This window comes from Macrobrachium nipponense, chromosome 7 (genome assembly GCF_015104395.2).
Source record: "Macrobrachium nipponense isolate FS-2020 chromosome 7, ASM1510439v2, whole genome shotgun sequence".
Lineage (NCBI taxonomy): Eukaryota > Metazoa > Arthropoda > Malacostraca > Decapoda > Palaemonidae > Macrobrachium > Macrobrachium nipponense.
In genome coordinates this window covers 77,864,166-77,886,257 of record NC_061109.1, presented here as the reverse complement: position 1 = coordinate 77,886,257, position 22,092 = coordinate 77,864,166, and the positions used below count along the sequence as shown (strand labels likewise).

Below are 22,092 nucleotides of genomic sequence, written 5' to 3'. Positions count from 1 at the left end.
TTGTAGGTCAGGTAGTTTCATGATGTTTACGTTATTTTTATATAATTCAAAGACCTATGGAACCGTTGGCATACGACCTTGCCCCAGCCCTTGTCCGATAAAAAAAAAAGAGAAAGGGGAAAGTATGAGGAGTTTCTAGAAATTGTAGAAACATTCAGTTGCAGTGTGATTTACCCTTCGCGTTTTATTAGTTGAATAACCTGATCGATGATTGATCGTCCACAAAGTTGGCCCTGACTCTGGTTCTTGAAAATCAATTCTAGTAACAGCATCGCCACCCTCTTCTTTACTGTGACGTCCGGATAAAAGAGCGGGGGTGAACCTTGAAGGAAGCTGCAGAGCAGCCTCTTGGAGGGTGAAATATAACAAGATTCCGTATCATATTTTAACAATGAATATCATTCCAGAGCGACGACAAACCTGCCACATCGTCGGTCGCTAGGAAGGTATTTATTCCAACTAACATATGCCAAAAAATATTTCTTTAGAAGAGCTATTTTTTTCTGAAGAGATAGCGCATTAAATTAGAGGTGGTGATCTCCATATCATGGGAAAATAATAATAAGTGGTTTTGGTGAAGATTTTGCAACACATTTTTTATTAGTCATTTTAGTTTTGTTGAATAAATGGGATATTTGGTTTTTTGTACGTGGTAAATTTATATATAAATGTGTGTGTATAACTGAATCACGAAAATGTGGAACGTGATGAATATATAAATAAAGGTGGAAGCCACGAAGGAAAGTGAAACAGTGGAGTATCTGTAAGATCTTTCTACTCAGGGTCCTTTACTTAGCAGACTGACCGTGAGTCGAAAGATCTTGCAGCAATCCACTGTTTCACTTTCCTTTGTGGCTTTTCTACCTTTTATATATATATATATATATATATATATATATATATATATATATATATACATGTGTGTGTGTGTGTACAAGCACAATTTCAGGCACCATGAAAATAGAATTAAACCCCTCACCCGCTTTAACTTGACCAAACCCCAGAAAGATTTTAGTTCCGTAGGAAGAGCGAGGCTAAAGAAAAACGAGATTCCGCCCGCTAAGCCAGTATATTTCCACACACACACACAAAACACACACACACACACACACACACGGCGTCCGTTCATTTAATTCTTGGGGACTGGTCAGCGGGGTCCTATTATCCCCATGAAAAGTCATGTTCAGAGTCCCAACCCCACCCCTTCCTAACCCCCAACGCCCCCGATCCTGGTCTCCTGGTGGCGGGGTGGGGTTAGGTAAGGTGGAGGGTTGTTCTCTTTTTAAAAGGCATCTCTTTGTGAGGGTGTTTCTGGGTGTTTGTGTCCGTGTCTTCCTTTTTGGTCACCTCTGCCATTAACGAAATTGGATGTTGGTTCCCTTGGTGTTGGTGTTGGATTCTCTCTCTCTCTCTCTCTCTCTCTCTCTCTCTCTCAACATTCCGACCCATCCACAGTGTGCTGAGGTAATACAAGATTTGAGAAAAGATACAAGAATTTTTTGTTCAACATGTCTATCATGGATAGACAATGTTATTAAATCAAGATTGAATGTACAAATAGTTGAGGATGAAGAAGAAGAGGAAGAGGAAGAAGAAGAAGAAAAAGAAGAAGAGGAAAACGGAAGAGAAGTAAACAAAAATGAAATGACAGAAAAAAATAAGGAAAACAAAGAACAAGATAAAAGTATGGATGCAGAGATACTCATTGATACTACATATGAGGCAATAAAGCAGCATACCTACGAAGAAATAAATTACGATATGACAACAGAAAAGCAAATCCCGAAGAGGCTCTACCCAGATCTACACAATGACGGGAAAGAGGAAAAAATAGACAAGAAAGACAAAATCTGCAACCTTTTGAAAAGAGGGAATTGCAGATTTGGAGAAAGATGTTACTACAAACATCCTAAGATATGTCAAAACTATGAAATATATGGTAAATGATTGCAGAGATCTGCATCCAAAAATATGTAAAAACCTAAAAGAAGGAAAAGGATGTAAGTTCGACAAAAAATGCAAATATATGCACCCTGTAGCCATGAATCATAATCAAATAAATAACCAACCAAGTAATAAAATCCAAAATAAGAAAGAAACAAATAAAGAGAGAAATCAAGAATATCAGGTAAAAGAGAAAAGCAAACCACCATGAGATATGCAGAGGTGTCAGCAAAAAATTTCAAAGCATCAGCTCCGAAATTCTACTCAAGAGATAATAACTGTATTTATTATGCAAGAGGATATTGCAGAAACGGAGAAAATTGCAGATTCAGACACAAAATGAATAATTATGATGAAGGAAGATCAAATATTATGGAAAAGTTGGATTTTTTAATGTCAGAATTTCTGGAAATGAAAAAAAAGAACAAAACATACCAGAACAGGAAAGAGACATGGGAAAATCCTTATTACTACCAGTATTAAATGAAGGAGAAAACACGCAACCATCATAGTGATGAATGCGCAGGGTTTAGTTACGAGTAACTCAAAAAGAAAAATAGAGTACTTAGAAGAACTAACCCAAAATGAAAGAAAATAGATATAATGAATATAAGTGAAACCTGGTATTCCCAAGAGACTGGGAATGATGATCAAATAAAAGGGTTCCAAACTTATAGATCAGATAGAAAAATAGGAATCAAGGGGGAACCGCAATATATGGGAAAGACAAAAAAACAAGGAAAAAATATATGAGAAATATAGTAACTCAGAATGTGAACTAATAGCGGTAGAATTTGAATCTGAAAAATTGATGAACATAGTAATATATAGACCTCTAATACTAAAGAGTTTGACTTAATAATTGAAAAATTGGATGATATATGTAGAAATCACAAGGACTGGACTATTCTCCTATCTGGTGACTTCAACTTTCCTTTCGTAGAATGGAAAGAACGAATAGGAGATTGTGGTTGTACTTATACATATAAAAAAGAGAGTAATAGTAGTGCAGAAGATAAGAGGCAATTTGAAAAGCTATTAGATATGCTACTAGAATACAACATTCAACAAATAAATCACCTGCCAACAAGAAAGGAAAATACTTTAGACCTAGTATTTGTGAACGAGATGAATTATGTTAAAGAAGTAATAGTTTTATAATGCGAGTATTCAGACCATAATGTCATAGAATTAACAGTCATTCAAAAGCAAGTGAAAATAGAGATAAGCAAGAAATGAAAAAGTGGGAAGGATATGGAAAATACAACTTCTACAGTAAAAAATATAAAATGGTCAGAAATTAATGAAGAATTAAACAAAGATTGGGATAACATTTTTCGTAAGTGATGACATAAGGGTAAATACGGAGATATTATATAAAATATTGGAGAAAATAGTGGAAAAATATATACCGAAGAAGAAAAGTAAACATCATTCATGCATACCAAGAGACAGAAGGATCTTGTCCCAGAAAATCAGAAAGTGGAAAAAAGGTCTTGCAAAAGAAAAAAATGCATGGAAACTTGTTAGAACTAAAAAGTAAGATAGAAAATGCAGAAAACAAAAAGATTTTTATAACAATCAAAAGAAAATGAAAAACGGGACTTGGAAGAAAAAACCCTATTAAATATCAAGCAAAACCCCAAACTATTATACTCATATGCGAAGAAGATGAATAAAAAAGAATAGAAAATAGGCCCTCTGAGAATTGAAGGGAGATTAACGAATGAAAAAAAAGGAAATTTGCAACATACTGGCAGAACGATATAAGAGAGAATTCACCCCTAGAATAGATAATGAAGATAATGATATAGAAGTAAGGGAAGAAAATAGTGAATATCTAGCTGACATAGAAATTAATGAAGCTGATATTGTGCAGGCAATTAATGAAATTAAAAATGGAGCTGCTGCAGGGCCGGATGGAGTCCCTGCTATTTTGTTAAAGAAAGTAGTTCATTCTATTGCAAAGCCACTTGCAATATTATTAAGACAAAGTGTAGATACAGGCAAGATTTATGATGAGCACAAATTAGCATATATCACCCCTACTTTCAAAAGTGGATCAAGACTAGAGGCAAGTAATTATAGGCCTGTGAGTCTAACATCACATATTATGAAAGTGTATGAAAGGGTAATGAAGAAAAATATTATGAAACATTTAATAAAAAAATAATTTTTTATTATAGGACAACACGGTTTTCGTACCCGGAAAAAGTACACAAAACCCAACTGTTAGTCCACCGTGAGAACATATTCAAAAATATGAAAAGCGGAAATGAAACAGATGTGGTTTATCTAGACTTTGCAAAAGCTTTTGACAAAGTAGACCATAATATATTAGCAAAGAAAATTAGAAAACACAATATCGTAGATAAAGTAGGAAGATGGTTAAAAGAATTTTTACACAACAGAAAACAGATAGTTATTGCAAACGATGAGAAATCGGATGAAACCAAGGTAATATCCGGTGTGCCACAAGGTACGGTGCTAGCTGCAATATTGTTTGTTATTATGATTGAAGACATAGACAGTAATGTTAAGGATTCGGTAGTGAGTAGTTTCGCTGATGACACAAGAATAAGTAGAGAAATTACTTGTGATGAAGATAGGAACGCTCTACAAAGAGACCTTAACAAAGTATATGATTGGGCAGAGGTAAATAGGATGGTATTTAACTCTGATAAATTTGAATCAATAAATTATGGAGACAGAGAAGGAAAGCTATATGCATATAGGGGACCTAATAATGAGACAATCACAAATAAGGAAGCAGTTAAAGACCTTGGTGTGATGATGAATAGGAACATGTTATGCAATGATCAAATAGCAATTCTGTTGGCAAAATGTAAAGCAAAAATGGGAATGTTGTTACGGCACTTCAAAACAAGAAAAGCTGAACACATGATTATGCTTTATAAAACATATGTTCGTAGTCCACTTGAATATTGCAATATGATATGGTACCCACACTATCAAAAGGATATTGCACAAATAGAGAGTGTACAAAGGTCCTTTACAGCTAGAATAGAAGAAGTTAAGGACCTAGACTACTGGGAAAGACTACAATCCTTAAAATTATATAGTCTAGAAAGGAGAAGAGAACGCTACATGATAATTCAGGCATGGAAACAGATAGAAGGAATAACAGAAAATATCATGGAACTAAAAATATCAGAAAGAGCAAGCAGAGGTAGATTAATAGTGCCCAAAACTATACCAGGAAAAATAAGGAAAGCACACAGGACATTAATCCACTACGCACCAGCATCGATAATGCAGCGTCTATTCAATGCGTTGCCAGCTCATCTGAGGAATATATCAGGAGTGAGCGTAGATGTGTTTAAGAATAAGCTCGACAAATATCTAAACTGCATCCCAGACCATCCAAGATTGGAAGATGCAAAATATACCGGAAGATGTACTAGCAACTCTCTGGTAGACATTAGAGGCGCCTCACACTGAGGGACCTGGGGCAACCCGAACGAACTGTAAGGTCTGTAAGGTGTAAGGTAAGGTCTCTCTCTCTCTCTCTCGGCTGCGGAAGAAGTTTTTAGCTTTATTTCTCTCCCACCACTTTTTTTTTCTCTCTCTCTCTCTTATCTCTTTCCTTTCTCTTTTATCCGTCCCTTTTAGTAGTGTCCTGTCCGTGCAAGCATGCTGTAACTTTTATGTCCGTCTGTCTTGTATCCATTTGTATGTGTACTTTGATGTATTTCATTTTTTTTATACACGCACTCATACACACACATAGTATACTATATATATTTTCAAATTTATCATATACATTTTTCAAGCTGAAAACACTGTCCGTCGTCCCCTGTCAATTCTTAAGTCACCTTTATTTCTCTCTCTCTCTCTCTCTCTCTCTCTCTCTCTCTCTCTCTCTCTCTCTCTCTCTCGTTTAAATTTTACCATACACCTTCCTGAGTCTGTGAAGTTACTTAATATTCATATTATTCCCACAGTCGCTTTTGTTACCCTTGGCTTTCCTTTAGAACCTTTCCCTCTAACAGGCATACCTTAAACATCCCGGCCAACCACGCAGCATAGTATCACCACTATACCACAACATCACTCTTGCTGTCTGATCGACTCCTTGTGTCTCTCCATCCTTCAGCCTCTTAATTACCATCCTTACGTCCTTTGCAGTCACTTCAATCTGCATTATCAAACCTAAACTATATCCATCCATTCTTACAGTATTCCTCTCTCCCTCTTTTTGACATTCACCTTCCATAAGTCTTCTAAAATACTCCTCTCCGTCGGGAATGCCCGTATCTCACTATTAATATTTTCTATTCTGAGATGTTTCTATTCATTAACCTTTCTGCAGTTACTTACCTTCAGAATAAGTTCACCCTTAAGTTCTTGCTTGCCTTCACCCATTTATTTTTGTCATTGGGATTCTTTTGATCTCTCGCTCTCTCTTTTGTCTACCGTTTCCATCCACCTGACTGATTATTATCCATCAAAGAATCTCTCTCTCTCTCTCTCTCTCTCTCTCTCTCTCTCTCTCTCTCTCTCTCTCTCTCTCTCTTTTACTTATCTTCCTACTCTCATTTGCTCCGCTATCCTCGTTAATCTCTGAACATGAAACCCTATAGAAGTCTGAACAGAAGGGTGTTTACTTGGCCTAAGAATCTCTTTTGTTTGTTATTCTGTTTTCTCACGGGCTGAATTTTCTTAAAGCTTTCTTATTGCAGAAAATGATACTGTAATGTAAATTTTAAATTCAAGCAGTGCAGCAATTACTGCTCATGATCGAGGATGAACCCGTATCTTCAGCATCTTCCACAATCCCACGTATTGATTGTTTTATGCCAAAATATACAATAATTTGGATTTTCTTTTTTTCTTTTTCTGAAGTATGAAAATATTTAGTCAATTTGATAGTGTGTGAATATATATGTGAATATATATATATATATATATATATATATATATATGTATGTATGTATATATATATATATATATACACATATATATATTATTATGTCTCTATATATAAAAATATATATGTATATATATAATATATAGGTTATATGTATGTGTGTGTATATATATATATATATATTATGTAGGTATGTATGTTATGTATTATTATATAACATATATATATATTAATTATAGATATATATATTATATAATAGTGTGTGTTGTGTGTGGTGTATGGATATATAAATATCTATAATATATAATATAATATTGTGTATGTATGTGTATATATATAGATATTGTGTGTGTGTGTGTGTGTGTTTGTGTATATATATATATCTATATATATATATATATAGATATGTGTGTGTATATATATATATATATACACTATACATATACATATATATATCTGTGTCACTGAAGCCATTCTTGATTACCGGATCCTGATGCTTAGCATCAATCATAGTTTAAAACTAAATCGACGGTAGATTTCTACTGTCAGCTCAAAGAAAATGATAAAATTAGAAACTCCATTGTATGATCCTTCACGGATTAAGCTGCTGGTAATATAGACAGTATCCATTAGGGATTAAAAGGATTAAATACCAAAGTAATGGTTACTTGTAATTTGGGTTTTTCTGAAACAAATCTGTTAGGACATTAACTCCTCGACTTCGTTGTAGTTTTCCATGCCATCCTTCCTCCTTTACTTCATTTTTCATTTCTATCTTCTTCGCTATCTTTCCCCGCCCGTTCCTTAAGTTTTATACATTTTCCTCCGTATTTTTAACTCTTTTTCGCCTCTATCTGCTTCTCTTTCCCTTCGTATCTGTGCATCCCACCTTTTTCCCTATTTTCTTCAATTTCTGCTCCTGCTTTTTTCTTCTGCCTCTGCTTCTCGTGTATCCCCGAGGCTGAGGATTTCTTGGAAACCAAAGGTGAAGTATTCACGATAACCTCTTGAAGACTTCTTTGGAGATTCTCGAGATGCGGGAACGCGCGCGCGTGTGTGTCTGCCCGCGCGCAAATGTGTTCAATATACCGGTCTTCATTTTGTAGTGACGCTTGTAATTATATGTGTATATATATATATATATATATATATATATTATATATATTATATATACGTATATATGTGTGTGTGTGTGGTATATTATATGTATCATTAATATATTTGTAGTATATGTATATTCATAATAATACATATATTCGTGAACATGAACCCGAGCTCTTATTGGGTTCTTGGTAATTTCAGGTTCTTTTTTGTACCAGAAACCTGATAAGATCTAGGATTCATGATTATATACGCACACACATTATATATATATATATATATATATATATATATATATATATATATATTATATATATATAGTCATAAATACTAGGTCTTATTGTGTTATGATACAAAAAGAACCTGAAATTACCAAGAACCCAATAATATTTAGGGTTTTAGTTGTTCGGACTATATATATATATACTATATATATATATATATATTATAGAGAGAGAGAGAGAGAGAGAGAGAGGCGAGAGAGAGAGAGAGAAGAGAGAGGAGAGAGAGGAGAGCACCAAGAACCCAAGATGTTGGGTTCTTGATTCTGTCAGGTCCTTTTTCCTATAATTATTAAACTGTATTACTATGAGAATTGGTAGGACCCTCTGCCAAATAGCAAGTAGTTCATCGTAACATCTCAAAAAGAGAGGTTAAGAATATACAAGTCGAAAACATTCGAGTATTTTATGACAACAAATGCTTTAAAACCTAAAAGATGGACCCTTTCAAACTGGAACAATGGAGGAAAAAGTCCCTCTTGCAGAAGCAATACACAATCAAAACCACCATTTGCCTTGCTAACTTTTACTCAATGGATAAATAACTAGGAATAGGAAAATATAGGAATCAAAAATTGCACCTGGGCGTCAATTACCCTGACACCCGATAGGAAAAGAATGATTAAACCTGATAGAAACTATAAAGACTTTCAGAAAACGACGTACTTGAAACTTAAACATTTCCTTAACCGAACTCATATAAATATAGAAAATATACAAAACGATAATGCTGCCAATAAATGACCCCTTCACAAATAAACAAGTGAAGTGCAGCACAAGACGTCGTCCTTGAATTTAGTAATGACACTCAGTACGGCGCCCACCGAACATCCATAAGAAGAAAAAGTAAGAAAGGTTCAAAGACACATCAAGTTGATCGTTCTTCTCCTGCGCCAAAGGACCCGTAACGGTCCCAGAATTCTAGTAGGCTGAAGGCGAGGACAGAAGACGGGTGTAGTCACTCCACAGGGGACACTCGGCAGACCCTAGGAGTCTTCTTTCCCACTGTTATCTTTACATTAATGGGTCGGTTGCCTGATGCGCCTCCTCCACTGCCTTCTATCAAAGGTTTCATCAGGCATGGTTTAATATTTGGCAATGGGGGTTTTTATGACCGCATGTCTTAGCTGTCATCAACCACAGTTATTGGCAGTGGGCCTAGACTTTTACAAAAAAGTACGACTGCAAGGCAGGAGTTTCCACAGTTACTGACGGTGGGCCTAGCCTTTTACTAAAAAGTACTACTACAAGGTAGGAGTTTCCACAGTTATTGGTGGTGGGCCTAGCCTTTTACTAAAAAACAGTACGACTGGGCAGCCAAAAAGAGTTTCCACAGTTACTGCGGACGGGGGCCCTAGCTTTTCTACTAAAAAGTACGACCTGCAAGGCAGGAGTTTCCACAGTTATTAGGCAATGGGCTAGCCTTTTCTCCCCAAAACGTACGACTACAAGGCAGGAGTTTCCACTGTTATTGGCGGTGGGCCTAGCCTTTTACAAAAAAGTACGACTGCAAGGCAGGAGTTTCCTATTGGCGGTGGGCCTAGCCTTTTACTCCAAAGTACGACTGCAAGGCAGGAGTTTCCACTGTTATTGGCGTTGGGCCTAGCCTTTTACTCCAAAGTACGACTGCGAGGCAGGAGTTTCCACTGTTATTGACGGTGGGCCTTTTTTTTTTTTTTTTTTTTTCCTTTTAGCCTTTACTCCAAAGTACGACTGCAAGGCAGGAGTTTCCACTGTTATTGGCGTTTTGCCTAGCCTTTTACTCCAAAGTACGACTGCAAGGCAGGAGTTTCCACTGTTATTGGCGGTGGGCCTAGCCTTTTACTCCAAAGTACGACTGCAAGGCAGGAGTTTCCACTGTTATTGACGGTGGGCCTAGCCTTTTACTCCAAAGTACGACTGCAAGGCAGGAGTTTCCACTGTTATTGGCGGTGGGCCTAGCCTTTTACTCCAAAGTACGACTGCAAGGCAGGAGTTTCCACTGTTATTGACGGTGGGCCTAGCCTTTCACTCCAAAGTACGACTGCAAGGCAGGAGTTTCCACTGTTATTGGCGGTGGGCCTAACCTTTCACTAAAAAGTAAGACTGCAAGGCAGCAGTTTCCACAGTTATTGGCGATGGGCCTAGCCTTTTACTAAAAAGCACGACCGCAAGGCAGTGTCCCTTTCAAATAATGCAGTTTACCTAAATTAAGGATTTTCAATATATACAACAATTTATTCACGACATTATGAATTTCATAGCAAAAATCGTAATGATGAAAGTTTCATCTCCGCAAAAATGAAAATAACCAAACGGAAGACGACGAGTAATATCAGCAAAGAACAGCACGTACTACTCCTCTCCTTATTCACACTCTCAGCCTAGATTCAATCAAGGGGAGAATATTATAGTACAGGCTAAGCAACGCCTCCACAACCGCGTCTTATCGTCAGAGCAACTCGGAGGAGAAACCCATTTTCATCATCACAAGAAGCCAAAAGCGATGTCACCACCCTCCTCATCATTTATCTTCGCACGTGCTGCTGGGCTCCCTAAAGCTCTCTCTCCTCCTCCTCCTCCTGCCAGGAGCATCATCATCATCATCATCATCTCCGCTCTCATCCCTCGTCATCAGCATCACTTTAATCATGTGGATGATGATGTTTTAGCCACGGGGATGAGAGTGAGGGAAGGATCCCCCATTATGGTGGAGGGGGGTGGGTATATTATGGTGGTTAGGAGATAGGTAGGACAGGCGGGTCACCAACCTCCTCTCCTCCCGCCTTACTCCCCCTCCTCCTACTCCTCCTCCCAGGCTGGAAATCGCTTGTATGGAGAGAAACGTCACACGTTAATAGCCTTGTTTCTGATAGGTTCAGGAGAAGGTGCCACTCTCCCTCTTAGTTTTTTTTTCTTTTCTTTTTTTAAGATAGTTTTTTTTAAGCATTTTGTTTTTTATAAGGTTTTGTGTTTTTTTTATAATGATGAAGAATGGTCTTAATGTGTCTTAGAGAAGTTGTTTGGCTAATTTTTTCACGATCTGTTTGTTTAAACTTAAAACAAATGGATTTAGCAATATTGAACTGTACTCGACTATTAAGCTATAGACGAAGTTCTCTTTAAAAATGTAGTAAAAAAATTCAAATCTAAATTTATCAAAATTGTTGTTGACAATTCTTTAAAAAAAAGGGGGTAAACAGCTTACTTCACAGATATACAGAGAATATTTCGTCAGATTACAGACCAAGTTATTTAAAAATTCTGTTGCATAAATTGCTTGCAAAGATGAACACAAAATTTATCGAGTATTGTAATTCAAGCCATGTAAGTAAAATTAATTATTCCTGACTTCTATTGAGAATTAAATATCAGATCCTTGTATAATTTTGCCAAATTCCATGTTCTTTGTTACATTATTCTCAACTACCGTACTTAAATTGATTTGTTTTCTGTTTATATTTAAATATTCTCTCTCTCTCTCTCTCTCTCTCTCTCTCTCTCTCTCTCTCTCTCTCTCTCTCTCTCTCTCTCAACCAATTACATCCTTCTGGGTCATCCTGCTCCCTCCGCCATGGGCTTCATCTCCTCACGAAGGTGATTTATTTTATGATTGGGGATGGTAGGGCGGGGTGTAAGGAGAGAGGGGGTAGGGATGGGGGGAGGGGGAAGGAATGTGGTGTTGTTCGTTGCTCCTTGTCCTTAATGGGAATTGAAGCTGTTTCTTCTGTCGTTATTAGTTACAGTAAAGAGTGAAGCGTGATGTGTAGTAGGTGCCACCTTTATTTATTTATTTAGTTTTTTTCAGAATTATTTTTGACGGTACCCTTTATGATTTTGAAAGTCAAATTTGAATTAGTGGTATATATAGTCAGTGTCAAAATTGTTTTTGATATCTCAGTGAATGACTGATGGTTTTTTAATGTATATTTAATATATATATATTATATTATAAAATTAAATATAATATTATTATCTATATATATATATTATATAATATAAATATATCTATATGATATAATGTATATTAATTGGGGAAATAGTAATTATAACTAAATTATATTTATATATATATAGATGGAATATTAATTGGGAAATGTAAAAATACATTTGTTTGGAATATAATTATGCGTTTATATATAATATATATCGATTATATATATATTATATATAATATATAATATATACACGCATATTTATATTCAAAAATTTATTCATTAGATTTCCCAATTAATATATCATAGGTATATATAAACACTATATATATACATGCATACATATATACACACACTGTAACTAATGAGAGACGAACGTGTGTACTTATTGACTGAGCTGTTTATTTTTGTTGTCCTTGAAGGTGAGCTGCTCAAGGAATTCGCATCCGCACTGGCCTGCCCACCCTCACACAACACGGAGTCCGGTGAGTGTTTTTTTTTTGGCACTAATCTTAATTTTGTATATATAAATATATATATATATATATATATATATATATATATATATATATATATTTTTAACGTCTGTCTTTTCGCCTTTGCTTTGCTCTGGCTTGGGCCTTGGGTTGAATTGGCTGATTAATTTTTTCTTTTTTTCCAGAGTAATTTTTTTTTTTTTTTTTTTTTGCTTAGGCTCTGTTGTGATTTTTTTTAAGTTTATTGTTTTTTAGGCTGAGATTTTTACCCTTATGGTTGTATTATTTAGGTTCTGTGCTGCTATATTTTTTTCAGATGAATCTGTATCAGGCACATATTCAATTTTATGGAGCTGTATATATAACGTGTATATACGAGTATATACTGTATATATATATATATATATATATATATATATAATATATATATATATATGTGTATATATTGTATATATATATATATATATATATATATAATATACATATATATATATATTATTCGAGCTACAACTGTCCTTTATATATAATTTGCTCTCCCTTGGGATTAATATATTTTCATATATGTAAACCGAAGGGAAATTTTTTTAGTTGATAATAATTTCTATCAACTAAAAAATTCCCCTTCGGTTTACATATAGGAAAATACATTAATCCCGAGGGAGAGCAAATTATATATAAAGGACAGTTGTAGCTCGAATAATATATGAATCACGATGATTGGTGTTATAATTATTCATATATATATATATATATATATATATATGTGTGTGTGTGTGTGTGTGTGTGTGTGTGTGTGTGTGTATACACACACACACACATATATATATATATATATATATATATATATTATATATATATACATATTGGAAAATGTCTGTTTGTGTAATTTGTTTGTATGAACTCTATGCAATTCCACATATCTGAACCGATTTCGATGAGATTTTTACTAGAGACTCCCCTCCATCCAGGGAGGGAGGTTTTGATCAAAATCCGAAATTCGAAGGCCGTTTCTAAGGGGGTCATAACCCCTCTTTTCCATACCCCTTCAATTTTATAACTACGTGATCACTAAACAAATGCACATTTCCTCGCCGATTTTGATGAATTTTTAAATGTAAGTCAGTATCAAACTGGGAATAGTCATCGTAAAAACAGAATTAAAATCTGACCATTGATCGAGTAAAGGGGTGTGTGTGTATGTGTGGGAGCGGGTGAAATGTAGGAATTACGAAAAACAACAGATATTAGTGTCTAATCCGTAGTTTTTGAGGTCGCTGAGATGAATAGTGACAAGTCCAAGTTCAGCCCCAATAGTGAGGGGGATGAGAAAGGGATTGGAAGGGGGTGACATGTAAAAATAGTCGAAAATGACAGATATTAGTTTCTAATCCTTAGTTTTTGATGTGGCTGAGAAGAATTGTGACACTCCTGATGCCCTTCAAGTCCTAGTTCAGCCCTGACAGGAAGGTGGTGATAAGGGATAGGGGGGTGATATGTAATAATAACCGAAACTACAGATATTGCAGTCTAATCTATAGTTTTTGAGGTCGCTGGGATGAAAAGAGACACTCCTGTTGTTACCCTTCAAGCCCAAGATCAGTCCCGATAGGAATGGAGGGCGAGAGGTTGTGAAATGTAAAATGTCAAAAGTGCTGGGCAATGTAATTGAAGTAACTATCTTAAGAGTAGGAGAGAGAGAGAGAGAGAGAGAGAGTTTATCGATTGTCATTCAGAGATCTCCAGGGCAGTGCCGTGACGGTCAGCATATATATATATATATATATATATATATATATATATAGATATATATATATATATATATATATATATATATATATATATATAATGGGTGTGTGTGTGTGTATATAATTTATATATATGAGTATATAATTAGTTATGTAATTAATGTATATAATTCTTGATTAATTTTCTAAGCTTTAAAGCTGTTTTTGCTGTTTGTATTATCTATTCACATTCTTGTGTTTGCGTTATATCTTTTATCTATCTTCATATCCTGCATTTATATTAATCACTCGAACTTTGTTTGATACAGCTGTATTCGCTTTCACTGTCTTTTTACGCTTTGTATTTGATCCTGTGTAACCCGAATTTTTATGCAGATCTTGCTAAAGGAGATTTTTGTTCTTTCATGCTTTTTCGTGTGCCTGTTTTTTGTATCCGATAACATTGTGTGCATCTGTAAATCTATGAATATCTGTAGGGCATTGCGTTTCAACTTAGCTTTACTTTGGAATATCGTATTGTGGTAGGGATTTTTGTGCTGTATATATACACTATATATATATTATACATATGTGTGTATATATACAATTACACACACACACACACACACACACACACACACACACATATATATATATATATATACTATATATATATATAGATATATATATATATAATATCTATATATATATATATATATATATATATATATATATATATATATATATATATATATATATATTATGTGTGCGGGGTGTTATAAGCCATATCTCCAAAAGTGACGAATGGATTCAATATTACAACCATTAATTTCGTCGTTATATTTGCACTCTGAGTCCGGTTCCCGGTAAAATGACTGTGGAATACCCTACTGTTATTTTACCATATTTGTCCCCTTCAAAAATCGATATTCCCACGGTTTGTTTTTCCATGAATGTATCAAAAATATCCTATCCTAAAATTCCTGTATCTTTAATTCAACGCGAAACACCTTTTTCAGACTTTTGAGAGATGAATCAATTCAAAGCCCTGGAAGAGATAGTGTAAACTCCGTAGATTTGTATAGGGGTACACACTCTCTCTCTCTCTCCTCCCTCCCTCTCTCTCTATCTCTCATCTCCTCTCTCGAACGGTCTATAAGTGCATCTTTCAGATTTTATATTTTTCTGTTAAAAATGAGGTCTGACATACCAAGTGATGAAATATATATTATATTATATATATATATATTATATATATAATATATATTATATATATATAATACTATATATATATATATTATATAATATATCATAATATACTACATTATACACTATACTTCACTACCAAATAATAACCAACTACGCAACTACAGATACCACATGCGAAATATATTATATTATATATATATAACATATATATATATAGTATATCGTACTACATATAACTTTTCCAGACCGACAGTGTGGTTAGTTCTTCGCAAAATTCACACTATTCTTTCGAAAATCGTTAACTATTTCCCGAAAGCTTTCGAAGATTGGCTCTGTAGTCAGACAAGATTCTGTAGCATGTTTTGGGTGCACATTCCAGCATTACGTAACGCAGAAGCCATCATAGAAGCGAGGAGAATCCATTCTCCCTGGTGTGTGTGTGTGTGTTTACACAAACTTGTGTTTACATCTGCGTAAGTAGTAAAGTCAGCCTTGCGTAACAGAATCCTGGTTACGCAAGGCGCTGGCGATTTCACGCGCTTGGAAGGCATTGCGTAACCACGTACACATGCTCACGATCGCGCGCGCACAGGTGGTGTCTCCGAAAACCCTGAGTATATTTGGTTCGGACACCGTCCTGGTTTCCTTGTTACATTCTTACCAAGGTCTTGGCTGTATTGGCCATAGGAGGCGGGCGACCTTCTTTGAGTAACCGCTGGCAATGGTGATGTTTGTAACTGAAAAAAGAAAGAAAGAAAAAAAGTTCACTTGCCAAGACGAGAAAAATTCCGTTTTTTATCGTGATTTTTTTCTCTTTTTTTTTGTGAGGACAGCACCACAGACAGCATCATTCTTCTTGGCAATCTAGGACAAATTACTTCCGTCACGAATTTGTCATTTCATTTTCAGTGGCAAAAATGTGATTTAAGACATTTCCGTTGACGACACCGACAGATTGACAAAACGTGTCACTTTTTACAGCAGTGTGGTTTGTGTAGCTGACAAATCGTCATTTTGTCCATGACGACCAAAAACGTAAACAAAGTTTGAAATTGCTGAAGCGGTTTGATAACCCTACGCGCCCTTAATAATAATAATAATAATAATAATAATAATAATAATAATAATAATAATAATAACATCGGAGAAATAGAAATCTGACCCAGGTTACTTCATACTCAATTTTGAGTAAATTTACCACAAATTTGAACCTAATTTATTCGTGTTTTATAACCAAATTCCTGGGTGTCCCTCATGTTAACGTGGCACATGGGTCCTAGATGGTACTGAAAGCTCATATATCTTATCGTGATCCTATTATGTTTTGAATTTCGAAGTTTACTTCAAACATTTATCATAGTCATTCAGGATCAAAGTCCAAAGAAGGATGAGAATGAAAATATGAGCAATGGCCAATTTAAGTTCAAGCGAAGACGCAGTGTATTATTACCCAAATACTAATCTCCTTGCATTTTAATACCCATTTGTCTATTTATTCATTTATTTTCCCTTTTTAGTAAGTGAGAACTCTTCTTTCTGTATTTCCCATTACCTCCTCCTTCGTCTTCCTAATGAACACTGTATTCCTTGGAAGTTTGAATTTCAAGTCCATTGGCCATTTGAGCTTGTTCCATATGAATAGGGTTTAGCTTCTGAATAATAATAATAATAATAATAATAATAATAATAATAATAATAATAATAATAATAATTAAAAGCCACAGTAGTGTTAAGATATATTATTGTACAATGTCAAAATTACTAGGAGAGACTTTCGGATACTGCTCCGTATCCCTCTTCTAGTAATTTTTAGCATTGTACAATAATATATTTTAACACGACTGTGGCTTTTAATTGTCAATATTATAATCTCGTTACGGAGGTTCCTTAGTTCAATAATAATAATAATAATAAGACAAAATTTAGTCCAGTATCAGTGTTTTTATTTCTGTGCGCTTTGCGTTCATGTCATTTTTTCGTCTTGAGAACACGTTTGGCTCATGTTCACTGGTGTTAGGTAACAAGGTTATCAAAAACGAGAAACCTGATCATTCCCTGCTCTTCACAAAGTCGCTTAGAGGCAGTGCGTCTGAAAAGTCGTTTAATTATTCCACCAACACTGCTGGATAGACGCCATGTATTCTGCTCTGTTGATTTTTCCGTCTTGAAAATGTCTCGAAGACCTCTTGCCGTATTCCAGCGAGATTTGGTGGCGGGAAGGAATATAACCCTAGATAGAGAGGATAGTATTTATTTGTTTATTTATTTATGTTCCGCTTTCTTTCTCGTCTTCTGTTTGTGTATTTTGAGCTGAGTCATTTGTAGACACAGTGCGGGTTGTAGTGTTGTGTTGCTAATTCTCTCTCTCTCTCTCTCTCTCTCTCTCTCTCTCTCTCTCTCTCAAATACACACTCACACACCCTCTTGTATGTATTTGAATTTTCTATGAGATTGTTTTCTTACTTTGATTTGATTTTGTTTTCTATTCTCTATTGCTTTTATCCCCACGCTCAGGGTCACCTTTCGCTTTACCTTCCCCAATCCTCCATCGTTTTATCTCCTCCCCATCTCCCTTCCTCACCTCCAGGCTTTCCCCTCCCTCTCCATATCCCCTAGTCCTTCCCCATACATCCATCTTCCTCACCCTTGTCCGTAACCTCCAAAAAAATTCATCCTCCCCTCCCGTCCCTGTTGCCTAATCCTTCCCCAAGGGTGTCCCCCCCCCCCCCCCCATGAATCATCCCCGTCATATCCCCCTCCCTCCCCTCCCCATCCTTATTCATTGCTCATTCATCGGATTCCCCATCCTTCTTAACCTCGGGGATTGGGGACAGTGATGGCAGTTGGGCAGTAAGGGATCCGCCTTGCGCGCTCAGAAAACTGTCTCACTAATTGGAATTAATTTACTTAATTATTTATTTATATGTATTTGTTTTTTGGTGTCAATTATTTATTACTGTTTCTGTTTTTTTTGGTGTTATTTATTTATATGTATTTGTTTTTTGGTGTCAGTGGGGTTTTGTTGACAAAACATTGGTTTCCTACGGATAAACTTTTCTAGATTGTAACCATAACATGTTATGGACTTTTTTTCTGTTATATGTCGGTTAAGGATTTCGAGTTCCTTCGTAGGATATGCGTTTTCCTCTCTCTTCACAAAAGGTAGTTCTCTTCCGCGAAAACTTGCACGTTAGTGTTTATAATATTGATAATAAGAACAACTGTAATAATAAACTAACCTGACCGGAAAATTCTCCGGTGATAGAAGCGTGTTGTAGGATATCGTGTTCCAGGATCTGTAGTAATTGGACATTGTGACGAAAATGTCATATCGAGCTCCTCATTAAATGAGGAAAATGGAAAAAGAATACCTTTTTTCATTTTAAAATCAACGAGATATTGTCCAGATCTACACGGCTTTAGGATGAGATATGTAATTATCATGGGAACAGGGATGAGAAAGTGGATTCATAATATTAATAATAATAATAATAATAATAATAATAATAATAATAATAATAATAATAATAATAATAATAGTAACAACAAATTCTGTTAGCAACGGACGGCCCTGGCCGGTTTGTCAGGACCGTACCAAGTTAATCTCCGTAACGGTTATTCGTGATTGATTGAAAGTCAAACTTTTAATAACTCAATCTGAACTTTTGTCAGAATCGTTATCTGAAAGTCCTCCCGTCACTTTTTTTTTAACCTTTCTTTTTCGGGACGCATTTTGAGCAGTAAATGACCAATAAAAAAAATCAAGGCGCAAAAAAATGTTTTTTTTTTTCAATGGTTCATAATTTCTGACAGGCTGGGAAAAAGTATACTTTATTTAAACATGGTTGTGTTAATTCTTTTCTTGATAATGCCTATTCGGTCATTTTTATGTTTCTTTTCTTAAAACCAGCACACTGTCATTGTTTTAACATTGTTAGATCCTTAATTGATCTTTTTTTATGCAGGAGTTTTCGTTGTTTATGAATTAAATAAGTTGTGCTCTTGGAGATGGTTTTCATCAGGGTTTTGACCACAAATAATAGTAGCGAATATTTTGTGGCCATCCTCAGAGACGTGGGTAATTGCCAGGCTAGTTTTGCCATTTCAAAGCAATTAGGTCTTCATCTTAGAAGATTAGTTTATGTATGCAGTGCGTTCTATATTCAAGCCGGCTGCCACACAATGCTTCTTGCAATGGAGTTCCAATTTAATCCAGTTTCTGAGAGTTGTTTATATTCACTGTGATGACGCACTCACACACACACACACACACACGAAACTTAAAATAAGTAACATGACCAGATTTTGTATGCTATGTAATGTACACCTAGTTGCATTAGTAGCGTCGGTTTCCTTGGTCCATTCTTGCATTAGTGGCATCGGTCTTCTTGGTCCATTCGAAAAACTGTGTCCTGTCTGCAGTGGCTGCATCGTGGAAGTGATGTTTAGTCTTCATTACGAGTATGAAGATGGATAGTTGCATCCAGAAGAAGTAACTCCCGGGAAGTAGGGCTTATCCATATCCATCTCCAAATGTGACCAACATTTTCATGATCCACGGTCCATCCTTACTCAAGATACCTTTGAACTTCATAGTTATCTTGTAGTTTGACAAACCAACTTGCTGGCAGGTAGACAGACGTTGATGAATCCATAACTTTTAACTTCGTCTTCTCTCGTTGCGCATGATAATGTGTCTCGCTTGTGTTTTATTTGTCATTCTCTCTCTCTCTCTCTCATTTCGTTTTTATTTTAAATATCTGTTCACGTTCATAGACTGAAAAATATCTAGGATTAGGTAATGTTAAGCCCATGCTCAAAAACATTTAAGAATCACGTGAACTACTTGATTAAGCGCCTCAGTAGCGTGATCGGTGTAGGCTTTGCCTGCTACCTTGGTGGCCGGGAGTTCGATTCTCTGGCATTCCACTGAGGGGTCAGAGATGTGTATTTCTGGTGATAGAAGTTCACTCTCGACGTGGTTCGGAAGTCATGTATATAAAGCCGTTGGTCCCGTCGCTGGATAACCACTGGTGCATGCAACGTCAAAACACCATACAGATACAGAATTACTTAATTAAGTGACTTGAAAAATGAATGTCTAGGGACAGGGGCCTCTATTCTAGGTTACCTCGCTTGACATAAGAGACGAGGATTTGTTTTATCTGCTCCCAGTCGTATTACACACACACACACACACACGCAGCATGGCATCTGCCATACTTGACGTAATTGCCGAGTCATGTTCCTCGCACAGAGCTTGGTTTCTCATCCCCTGTGTATCGAGAGAAGAGATGGTGAGCTCGACTTCTCAGCTAAACCCCCTTTAAAAAAAATCCCTTTCCTCCTCCCCATTTATGGTGATGCCCTTTTTTTCATTAGTATCATTATGAACTTTTTGCGTTTGTTTGAATAAGTACAACATATTTATATAAAAGAGGTTTTGCACACACGTACGTTATGCAAACAATTGTACGTAAAATTGCATTCCATTCAAAGCGCCTCAGTGTCGTGATCGGTATGGCTTTGGCCTGCCACCTCGGCGGCCGCGAGTTCGATTTTCGGACATTCCACTGAGGTGTGAAAGATGCGTATTCCTAGTGATAGGAGTTCACTCTCGACGTGGTTCGGAAGTCACGTAAAGCCATTGGTCCCGTTGCTGAATAACCACTGGTTCCTTGCAACGTAAAAACACCATACAAACAAACAAACAGCAGTCCATTTATGTATAGACAGTATGTTTGTTTGTAAGTACGAACATACACGTGGACCTGCCTCAGGGAAATGACTAATCGCAAAAAGGATTTGCCTAATACTATTTTATTTTTATTTATTTATGAATTTTTTTCATGAATACATGTAAAGCGGTACACTTTCAAACACTTCATTGTTTGGCAAAGAAATACATTTCAAACAGGTGTTTGTCGTCTAGTGAACGTACAATGTCCCATAGCAACTCTCTCTCTCTCTCTCTCTCTCTCTCTCTCTCTCTCTCTCTCTCTCTCTCTCTCTCATGTAAATTTGTTTTTAAACATTGTTGTAATTGATTAAATATTTTTTTTGTCGCAGAATAGTTTTGGCCGTAAGAGTGGTTAACTTTTTCGATACGACAGTTTTCGGCAGCGTGTTTTTTGTTCAGAAAATTTCTCGCCCTAATTATTGGCAAATTTCAATGGACTTTGAAGAAAGGGTGAACAGTTGGACTTCAAGAGCGGACTAGATTTTGAGATATATCTTGATTTTGCCTAACCCCCTCCAAACACAGCTGAGATATGCACTCGGAAAATTACTTAGTGTTCCCATACTTTGGTAAAGCTTCCTGACAGTTGGAATTGACTGCCCTGAATATACTCGTTTTTTTTTACATCTGTCCATCCACCTGAGGTGTTTGCGTATGGTAACACTGCGTCCCGGGCTTCAGATAGTTACGCTATGTGTAAGTTTTAGGTAAATAAAAGGATATCTGGGTGTACATTTGTAACTGAAAAGTTTTTTAATAATTTACTGTATGCGAATTGCACCGTTAATATTCGAAATAGGATGTTGTTATTA

At 35.8% G+C, this 22,092-nt stretch overlaps 1 protein-coding gene across 3 annotated transcripts in view; it reads left to right on the top strand.

The window, feature by feature from the left end:
• LOC135217147 (max dimerization protein 1-like) overlaps positions 1-22,092 on the top strand; it is a 677,794-nt gene that overhangs the window by 637,269 nt on the left and 18,433 nt on the right. For 2 of the 3 annotated variants that reach the window (XM_064252858.1, XM_064252857.1), the window contains one exon: positions 12,554-12,616. The exons of the other annotated variant lie outside the window; for it this stretch is intronic. In XM_064252858.1, the coding sequence (XP_064108928.1) occupies positions 12,554-12,616 (63 nt within the window). The remainder of the gene's footprint in view (positions 1-12,553; positions 12,617-22,092) is intronic. 3 annotated transcript variants of the gene reach the window in all.